The sequence below is a fragment of the Lactuca virosa genome, chromosome 7 (genome assembly GCF_052849685.1).
Source record: "Lactuca virosa cultivar CGN04683 chromosome 7, Lactuca_virosa_CGN04683_v6, whole genome shotgun sequence".
In the NCBI taxonomy this organism is placed as follows: domain Eukaryota; kingdom Viridiplantae; phylum Streptophyta; class Magnoliopsida; order Asterales; family Asteraceae; genus Lactuca; species Lactuca virosa.
The window spans coordinates 250295586-250306085 of NC_136432.1; the positions used below are offsets into that span (position 1 = coordinate 250295586).

The following is a 10500-nucleotide window of genomic DNA, read 5'->3' on the forward strand; positions in this document are numbered from 1 at the left end:
GAACCATTTAAGGTAAGGGTTTGACTACATGGCTAGGGGCTCCCTTAGCCGGTGTAAGTCTTAAGGCACCCAAGCCTTCAGAGTAATTTGAGGAATATGGTATTACCTTTCATCTACATATGTAGGTTATGAGCCTACACTAACAACGTAATTCACAAGACCGCCTAGAATGATCAAGTGTTGTCACCTACTTTGTGGGATGACCAGACATACTTCTAACAATTTTCTAATTAGTACCCACCATTTATGGTCATCCCGTATGGAGCTATCGTACATCGACACCTGATAGTGTTGTGACATGACCTACAGGGGTATGGATGTCGGATGATGGATCTGTCCTGGAAGTTTTCCTAAGAACACAACACAGAAGAATCGTTAGAGGACGATCGGGTGCTCTCCCGGGACATCACTCCAACGATCAAGTTAGTTTTCTGAGAGAGAGAATTTAGGGTAAATTTAGTGAGGGAGAAGATGGATCCCTTGCTTGAGGCGGAAGAGATCCTTTTATACCTGTTACTAACAGATCGTGGGGACCTCGTCCAATGAGTGTGATACGTGGCCTCATCTGACTGGGAGAATTATGCCCACGTTAAATAACTGTCTGGTGACGTCAGTTCTGGGCGTCACCTAAGGTTCTTGTCACATCTTGACTGGTCGTGATTGAATGAGAAGATCACGGGGAATATTCGTTCCTCGTGGTGGGAAACGAACTGCCACCCCGATGTTGGATTACTTAGGCCAAGGTCGGGCCTTGGCCAAGGTTCTGGTGAGATAACGTCTCGTTTATACTTCTGTTACATTTAACGTGGTCGTTCATGGTAACGTTAACAAGTCCCTTAGACCAGTCGCCTTCTGCGTTCATGACGTAGCAGAGTTATTCTGGTCTATTCATAGATACGTGGCGGGCTGCTACTTATAGCTTATGCAGCTGGAAGGGCAAAATCGCCGTTCTTCGGCGGTTTCCTCATGAAAACGGGTCGCTTCCCCTTTAGTGGCATTTAAACCTCTGTTCCTCCTGGCGTTTCCTCCTTACTTTCTACTTTTCTCTCTTTGACTTCTTGCCCCAAAGAAACCTTTTCAACCCTTTCTTCATATTCTTCCATGGCTACTGCTCGTTCCGTGGGAAGAGATCTTACCACCGAGGAATAGGAATCTTTTCAGTTCTGATTCGGGTTTGTTCCCGAACACGGAGTGCAAATCCCCCTTCGGATGCATCGCTTTACATCCCTCCCGAGGGCAAAGTCGGCATTCCAATCGTTGTCACACCCCCGAACCAGACGGCGGAAATGTCCGGGGGCTTGCGCGTGACTTCATCTTGTAATATCATCACAATTGTATATAATTGAATCAAGACAACATCATCATCATGCATATCAAATACAACCAGCATTTTTTACATCAAGTACAATATTACATGTTCAAAATATTTAATGTATGTTGATAACAAAATTTTACAAATTCCACCATTTCCTGCTGACCATTCTTCTTAACGATTCCCTGAGAATACAAGTTATTTTGAAAAACGTCAACATATATAATGTTGGTGAGTTCATAAGCATATTTGAATGTAAAGTTTTGAATAGTTTGTAAACACCAGAAAATCCGATATTTTCTGAAAATGGTTTGAACGTGATGTATCAAAATCAAATATTAATGCATGTGTGTTTTCTATATTTGGAATGTATAGAAAAATGTAATCAAGATAAAAACCCTGTATTTTCCGTAGTACGTAAAAGATATTGTTTAACAGTTAATACTCCAGAAAATCCAATATTTTCTGTTTATAAAAGTGTTGTGGTCTCAACCCCAAGACCGAATGACAGTATATGTATGTTTTTGTATCCACAAGATTTTATAGGTATTCTATAAAATTATGTTGGAGAAGATTTTTAAGTGAGCCGTTTTAACCATACTTGATTTTTGATGAGTTCGCCTGTCATGGCGTTCTTAGGCGCCAGTTTGATTGACGGTAAGGTTTTTCACCCTAGAACGGCCTAGCCTAGCTGTAGCGAACAACTCAGGTGTGAGGAGTCACCCCATATAGATCTATACACAAACTCTCGCTCTCCGTCCAGGAGACTCTGGTTATAACTACAGGCTACGATCATACACTCTAGAGATGTCAACCAAAAAGTCTCACTAGATCATTTATTGTTTTCACACAAGTATTGATTCACGCTATGTATAATATTTTCGTATATATAGTTAAGATTTGAAATGCCCAGAAAAATAGGTATATGAATGTATAAGGCACAACAGACATGCAAGGGAGCAGCTATGGCCCACTAAGCATGTGATGTATAGACTGGGTCCATTAAGCATGTTAATGGGTCACAAAGGCCCAAATTTACATGTAATAAACATATTAGGCCCAACAAACATGTAAATGGGCCACAAAGGCCCAAATAGACATGTAATGAATATGCTAGGCCCAATATCAAGAAATTAACGTTTATGGTCCAAATATATGTAAGTGAATATTTTTGGCCTATTTTTACAGAACTTGACATTTTTGGCCCAAAATATATAAAATGTTATTTCCGGCTCATTATTGTAAAGATTTACATTTTCAGTCCATTTTTAAATAAAATGACACTTTTCGACTCAAGTTTTATAAAAATGACGTTTTCGGCCCATGATTGTAAAAATTTGCATTTTTATCTCACGTTTCATAGAATTTACGTTTTTGGCCCAAGTTTTGGAAAATTTTCATTTTTAACCCATGAAACCGTAGGTTTGCCTTTTTGACTCAAACTTGAGTTAAATGACAATTTACTCCATAAAAATCGAGGTTTTTACAATTTAGGCCCAATAAAACCGAAAAGCCCATTTTTATGGCCCAATATACAAAAACTTGCATTTTGGCCCTTTTATTCCCAAGAATATCATAAAAGCTCATTTTTGTACAAAAGTGACTCTTTTAGTCCTTGTAAAACTGTAAATGCCAAGAAAGTCTCATCTTTTTGGTTATTTGTCAAACATGCCCCTTTTTCAAGATTTTGTTTAGTTTCTTATGAATCTTCACATGTTTAACATTTATCCTTGTAGTAAGTTGTATAAAGTGTTGTAGTTCCCAAATATTGTCTAGATCTATGAAGTTCTTTACACAATCACAACATACACTTAGAAAACACACATAATCAATGCACAAATACATAGATCTAACACATAGCAACTTGTATTCTCCCCCAAAAACAAAGTAAAACCGAAATCAAGGGGGGTATGAACTCACCTTGAGGTTGGATTCGGTTTGATGAAGAGATTGAAGAAGATCTCGGCTTTAGCAAGCCTCTTGAAGAGGTTTTCGAACTTGGATGGTTCTAAGAAACATGATCCACAAAAATATGGGTGTAAGAGGAGATTTTTGAAGAGATCAAGAAGTTAAATCATAGATCTAAGTGAGAACTTACCAAAGATAGTGATCTTGAAGAAGAATCTCTTGAAGCTACACCCAAAATCTCAAAAAATTTAGAGGAAAAAGGGAGGTGTTCTAGAGAGTGTTTTGAAGATGTTTGAAAGGAAATGAGAGAGGTGAGGGGAGGGGTTTCGGCTGAGAGGTAGAAGAAGAGAAGAGAGAGATGGTGAGGTGATGTTTGCATGGAATACCACCATGCAAACATGAGGTGTCTAATGCAAAAATTCCCCATTTTTCCTTTTTTTGTCTAATAAGCATAATGGGTCGAGAATTGGGCTTAAGAGAGAGGAGGATGAAATAATTTGGCCCATTATTGGTCTTGTTCGCATTTATGAAGCCCAATAATTATTTTCCGGCCCATTGGGCCCATATGAGGGTCACGACCCAATGAATCCCAATTAAAATGGGTTCACGGCCCATTAGAAATAAGAAGGTTCATTCTAGGCCCGCATAGGCCAAAATGCTAAAACTTTATGAATGTGTGTCCATTTAGAGCCCAATTAGGGTTCCTAGGCCCAAGATAGTCAAGTTGAAGGTTTATTGGTCCATTAGGCCCAATAAGAGAATCCTTGTTCATGTTAAACTTGAACTGGAATTTTTAGGGTTTTCAACACATAACTTACTATAAGAGGTGTATTGTATAAGATTTTGAGCTTTACTGAAGAGTTTTGATTAAGTTTGTTATCATTAAATAAGCATAGTGTATGATATTCATTTAGAGTACAAGTTATTACACTGGATGAATGTTTACATGAGAATAGAATTTCCTGGCTAAAACGCTAGTTGTGACAATCGCCTTGTTCGAAGCGGGTCTGCGTTTTCCTACTATAGACTTCTTCAACCTGATTATCTGGGAATATGGGTTTTTCGTGAGAGAGCTGACCCTTATTGGTATAAACAAGATAGTGGGTTTCGAACTCCTCTGTCGTGCCCTAGGCCGTCTGCCAACTATTCTAACAGTCTAGTACTTCTTTAATGCCTCTACTCAGTCGGGGACTCGGACCCTTTCTCGTCGGCGGGGAGTCCCTACTCTTATCCAGGGTAAAACGTCCAAGAATAACTGGAAGGAGAAGTTTTTGTGGGTGAACAGCGACCTCATGGTGCTCAGCTACCCAAGGTCTAAGGTGTATGTCGACCGCGCTCCAACACTTTTTGGTGTTGACAAAGAACTGACTGGTGTCCTAGAGAAGATTAGCATCAATAGTGAAGATTGGCTTGACTGCTTCTTAGCTGTTGGCGGAATGAGCACCGCTTGGAGGGCTCGCGGGAAGATGCCCGAGTTTTTCATCGAGAAAGAGGGCATTGTGCTTCTCAGGCTGTTTTCACTTGCCCCCTTCCCCTCTTTTTTAATCGGCAAGCACGATTAAATCGGCATTTTGGTTAAACACCGTTGTTTTTGTTTTGTTGCCAGGTGTGGAGGAGGTTGTTTCTTTAGAGAAAGCTCTTCAGGGTCTATTCGACGGTGAACTTCAGTGTCGCGATGTCGATCTTGTGGAGGCTCTTCCACCCCTTGTTTCTGGTCAAGGAATCGAGCTACCGTCAGTTCTGACAGTGCTACTGGTGCCAGCGAGGATCCGGATCTACAAGACGTTGTTGTCACTGGCGCTTCTCAGAAGGATCCTACACCTTCCGGGTCTCCGAGGAGTCTTCGCCATGTCAGGAGGCGTTTTTATCTCTTTCAAGCCTCTTTCGGTGGTCGAACTGAGACGGATAGCACCGATCCCCCCTTTGTAAGAAATGTAATCTGAGTTTCTTACTAGGGGGTACCAAGAGTTCCAATCGTGCTCCCGATGAAAGTCCTCCGAAACTGTTGGAGGGGGCACAAATCAGGGCGACTGAACCGCCCAGTCATACAGAGGATGAAAGCACCGATAAGACCAGCCAGGTTCCCACTGCTGGAGGAGCCAAGGCGAAAAGTGGGTCTTCGCCTTCCCAAGGTCTCACATCAACTTCTTCAGGTAAAACCGCAACCGTCCCCCTTTTAGTAGGTTCTCATCCAGATTCCTACAAGCCAGCTTGGAGGCTAACTTCCCAAGACCTTGTCTCTGATCACGACACTGCTGTTGAGTGGTGTCGGTACACCTTTACTCTTGCTACCATTGAGGCCTTAACTGTCCTAGCAGATGAGCATATAGCCGACGGCTTACGCTATGCCGCCGCCCAAGTGTCATATTACTTGGTCGCAACTGCTAAACGCATCTCCGATACGGAGACCCTCCAGTCTGACTTTGACAAGAAGGGCATTGAATATGAAGAGCTGAAAGCCCAGGTGGCAAAGATAGAAGCCGACAAGCATAGCTAGGAGGCCAAGCAGGAGTTGGCGCTGCTCAAGAAGAAAGCTTAAAAGAGCAAGTGGCAAAGCTGGAGGAAGAGGTGAGGCGCCTGAATGATCACGTGGGGGCCTTGAGTTTGGAAAATGCTGGTCTAAGCGAGCGGACGGCAGAACTGGAGGTCGATATGGTTGTTGAGAACGTTGCAAAAAGGGTGCTGGAGAAGGATATTGCGTGGATCCTTAGCGATGGGCTCAGCCGAGTAGTGGACAGGGTGATCGAGAGTCCTCAATTTCTTCAAGGCTTGGTTCAGGTGTGGGCGGCTTGTATGGCGGCAGGGGTGGAGCAGGGAAAGAGATTTGTGAAAGATCTGGTGACTTCCAGGGAGTTTAATCCAGAGGTTGAGGTGGACGTGGCCACTAAGACCTAAGAGATGAAAGATGCCATGGCGGCTTTCATTGAAACAGATTTTGCAGGCTATCTCCGCCTAGGAAATATGGACATGGTCGGGCTCCGCGATCTTTGTCAAGACGCTCAAAGCGATGGGTCTGGCCCTAGCCTAAGCTCTTCACTCGGTGATGGTAACACCCCTGCCCATAAGTAGCACTGTTTATTTGGTTTGTTTTGATGTAACACCTGTGAAAAATGTTTTCTATTTTTTTCTTTGTTTTTTCTCTTTACTGCCCTCAGTGGCAGTCTGAAAGTCCGAGAGTCCGACGCCTTTGACAATGTTCACTTTTAACTTGTGGGTATGAATGTTTCTTGTTACCGCACATATTAGTTTGTTTGGTTGCTACATGTATGGTTTATATTGGCCGTCACATGGTATTTACACAGGGTTTGCTTATACCCCTGGTTTGAGTTCTTTTATTGGTGAACTCTTTATGCTCTACTAATGCTGGTCTTTGAGAAATTTGTTCTAATTTTCTACTTAAAGACCCTAGGTGTAGCCAAGATCGTCATCTTGAGGCTCACCCGATTTTGTTTTTCTCATTAGTGGAAGGTTATGACTCTTCTACACTTATGTCACATGTTCTTTCGTATGTTTGCTATAATGTAATTGATGAAAATGTTTTGGGAGAAAGGTTATGAGCCTTTTTTGTACAAACTCCCTGACTGCCTCCTTGTAACGATTCTGCTCGTGTGACGTTGGATGATCAGTCCTTGTTGTCACACGGTAAATGTACACAACCGCTTTGTTTTACTTGTCAAGCTTGAAAATAAGAAGCATCTGAATTTCTTTCTCTCTTTTTGCTAGTTTTAATGTTGGAGCATTATAAGACTGAGAATGGTAATGTAATTTTTTCTGGTTACATTTACATGTCAAAACTAATATAAAATGCCTTTGCTAGCATTGAATCTATCTTTAACACTCGTTTTAGGAATAAAAATGACGCAAACTCTACGCATTCCACGTTTTTGGAATGGCACGCCCGTCCTGAGCTTCTAGGACATAAGCACCATTCTTATGGGCTTCAACGATTTTGTACGGTCCTTCCCAAGTGACACTGAGTTTCCCCAAGGGTTCAGCATGGCTGGACTCATTCTTTCTTAGCACCCATTCTCCAACTTTGAAGTTTTTGACCCGGACTTGGCGGTTGTAATAGTTCTCAGTTCGTGATTTGTCCAATGCTTGGCGCATCTGTTCTGCCTCACGTTTTTCATCGAGCATATCCAGGCCCTGGCGTCGCCCTTCTTTGTTGGCTGCTTCTTCGAAACTCTCTGTTCGCAGGGAGCTGGCCACTATTTCCAATGGGTGGACTGCTTCCGTCCCATAGGTTAGACTAAATGGCGTTTCTCCTGTGCTTGACCTTGCTGTGGTACAAAATGACTACAAGAGATGCGGGAGCTCATCCACCCAGGCAGCCATTGATCTGAGTAACCTTTTCTTCAAACCATTGACTATGGTTTTGTTTGATATCTCAGTTTGTCCGTTGGCCTGAGGGTGTGCCACTGACGTGAACGGGAGGTGAATTTTCTTGTCTTCGCACCACTCTTTGAAGGGACTTCCTTCAAATTGCGTTCCTTTATCACTTATGAGGATTCTGGGGGTGCCAAAATGGGCCAAGATACTCTTGGTCATGAACTTTATCATTTGCATGCGAGTGACGGTGGCCAGCGGTTCTGCTTTTATCCATTTAGTGAAATAATCCATAGCTACTAGCAAAAATTTCACACCCCATGGCGCTGGTGGGAAAGTTCCCACTATGTCAATTCCCCATTGGTGGAAAGGCCAGGGGCTGGTGATGCTGGTCGACGACATGGCCGGTTGATTTTGGAAAGGAGCGAACACCTGAAATTATTTGCATTTATTGGTTAGGGATGTGGCGTCTGTGTATACGTCTGGCCAATATACTCCTAGGCGGAGTATTTTTCCTATGAGCGCTCGAGCGCCTTCATGTGCCACTGCGTCCCCGGAATGGCTTTCCTCCAGGAACGGCTGCCCCTCTGTCTTAGAGATGCATTTTAGCCATGGGCTTAAATACCCTCTCTGATACAGCTGGTCGTCTCTGATTGCAAAATGTGATGCCCTGATGTTGACTTTTCTTGCCTCCTCAGGGTTATCCGGTAGTGCGCCATGGCGCAAGTAATCGACATATGGTTTAGTCCATTCTGGTGTAGTCGATACTGTATTAACCCTTTGGTTATCAATACTTCTCTCCGGGAGCACTTCAACTAGCACTTTCTTTGTTAAGTGATCATAAGAAGTTGAGGCTAGCTTGCTAAGAGCATCCGCTCGTGCATTCTTTCCCCATGAGATTTGTTTTATTAAGAAACTTTTGAAAGTGCTAGTCAGGTTGCGGACTGCATCTGGGTATTTATGCATCCTTGAATCTTTTTCCTCATATGTTCCATTTATCTGGTTTGTGATAAGCAATGAATCACTGAGAGCTGTTAGTTGTTTTGCACCAACTTCTTTGGCCAGCCTCAGACCTGCCAGGAGTGCTTCGTACTCTGCCTCGTTGTTAGATACTTGGAAGTCGAATTGCAATGCGTAAGTGATCTTTTCTCCGTTGGGGCTTTGGAGGATCAGGCCTGTACCTGAGCCTTCCTTGCTTGCTACGCCATTGGTGTATAACTTCCAGAGTTCTTTGCCGACCTCAGGCTCTAGTAGGTCGATAGAGATTGTCGTCGGCACTCCCTTAATGGTATCCGGGATTTCGACCAGGAAGTCTGCGAGGGCCTGGGCCTTGATGCTAGTCCGGGGGTGGTAATGGATATCATGTTCACCTAATTCTATGACCCACTTGGCCAGGCCTCCAGACTTTTCCGACCTTAGCAGCACTTGCTTTATCGAGTAACTAGTCAGAACATCCACCTTGTGGGTTTGAAAATACCTCCGTAGTCATCTGACAGCGTATACCAGGGCGAAGACCATCTTCTCTAAGGCAGCGTAATTGACCTCTGGTCCTTGTAGGGCCCTACTAACAAAGTGGATGGGTACCTGCTTGCCTTCTCTCTCCACTGCCAACACATAGGAGATAGCTTCTTCGGAAGCTGCTAAATACATCTGTATGTCTCCCCTGGTAGCGGGCAGGCGAGAGCCGGTAGTTGATGTAAGGCATATTTCAGTTGTTGCAATGCCGCACCTGCTTTTTCTGTCCATTTGAACTGCTTTTTGTCTAGGCATCCTTTGAGTGTTTGGTATATAGGAAGCACCTTTTTTGCATATTTGACAATGGATCTTCCCAATGCCGTCAACCTACCGTTGATCTCCTGTACACCTTTGAGGTTGTGGGGAGTTTTCGACTCAAGTAAATCCTGTATTTTGGTGGGATTGGGCAGAATCCCTTCCTTGGATATCTGATACCCAAGGAATTGCCCCTCCTCTACTCAAAAAGTACACTTAGATGGGTTTAACTTCATCTGCAATTTAGCTAGCGTTGTGAAAGTTTCCTCCACATCGTGGAGTAGTGTTTCTTCATTGTAGCTTTTAATTACCATGTCGTCGATGTAGACTTTGATATTCCTACCAATTTGATCGGCGAATATCTTGTCCATTAGCCTTTGGTACGTAGCACCCATATTTTTTTAGTCGAAATGGCATTTTCTGGTATCAAAAAGTGCATTTCTCGGTGTGGAAGGCAGTTTTCGCCTCATTCTCTCGTTTCATCTGTACCTGATGATAACCCTTGTACGCGTCGAGGAAACATTTGAGCTAAAAACCTTCAAGCGATTGGACTTTCTGATCGATCTCTGGGAGAGGATAGCAATCCTTAAGACATGCGTTATTAAGATCTGAGTAATCAATGCACATTCGCCATGATCCATTGCCTTTCTTTACCATGACAGGATTTGCTATCCATGATGGGAACATTACTTCCTTGAGTATGCCGGTGTTCACCAGGTCGGCCACTTCTGCGTTAATAGCCCTGTTCTGATCCATCGCCTGACCCCTCTTCTTTTGTTTAACTTGTAAGTCCCTAAAAATTGCTATGAAGTATCAATCTGATTCACTTGATAGTGCGGAATCACAATCAAGTGAATGATGAAAGATAGAATAAAGAAGAAGGAATATGGCATCCCCCTTGAACGTTCCCTCCTCTCTTGTAACTCCCTTACACGCCCCTAAGCAACACTATTTATACTTGGACTAAAATACAAAGCCCAAACCCAAAGCCCTGACCGAAATCACATGTGATTTCGGTCCAACCAACCGAAAACCCAAGACTGATTTCGGCCATAGACCGAAAACTAGAAATGCCTAGAAAAGCAAAGTATAAACCATAAATTTAGACGTAACAATCTGCCCCTTGGGTTATAGCTTTCTTTTCTTATGACCTAACAAAGTCCCCCTGGGTTTGTAGCTTACTT

The 10500-nt window shown here is 43.1% G+C and overlaps 1 protein-coding gene across 1 annotated transcript; it reads right to left on the reverse strand.

Annotated features, from left to right (window-relative positions):
* Positions 1–7984: 7984 nt before the first annotated feature.
* LOC145127714 (uncharacterized) lies at positions 7985–10072 on the reverse strand. The gene is made up of 3 exons (XM_079062860.1): positions 9853–10072; positions 9195–9515; positions 7985–8970 (listed from the first exon to the last, which is right to left on the reverse strand). The coding sequence occupies exons 1-3, from the start codon at positions 10070–10072 to the stop codon at positions 7985–7987; spliced, it is 1527 nt and encodes a 508-aa protein (XP_078918986.1).
* Between the last annotated feature and the right edge of the window lie 428 nt (positions 10073–10500).

Bases quoted from the DNA above. Each gene is read 5' to 3' on its own strand.
- LOC145127714 (XM_079062860.1), bottom strand. From the start codon at position 10,072: ATGGATCAGAACAGGGCTATTAACGCAGAAGTGGCCGACCTGGTGAAC. The intron at 9,516-9,852 runs GTTTTTAGCTCA...CTTTTTGAGTAG, and splicing joins GAAAGTCCAATCGCTTGAAG to AGGAGGGGCAATTCCTTGGG. The intron at 8,971-9,194 runs GTATTTAGCAGC...CGATAAAGCAAG, and splicing joins ACCAGGGGAGACATACAGAT to TGCTGCTAAGGTCGGAAAAG.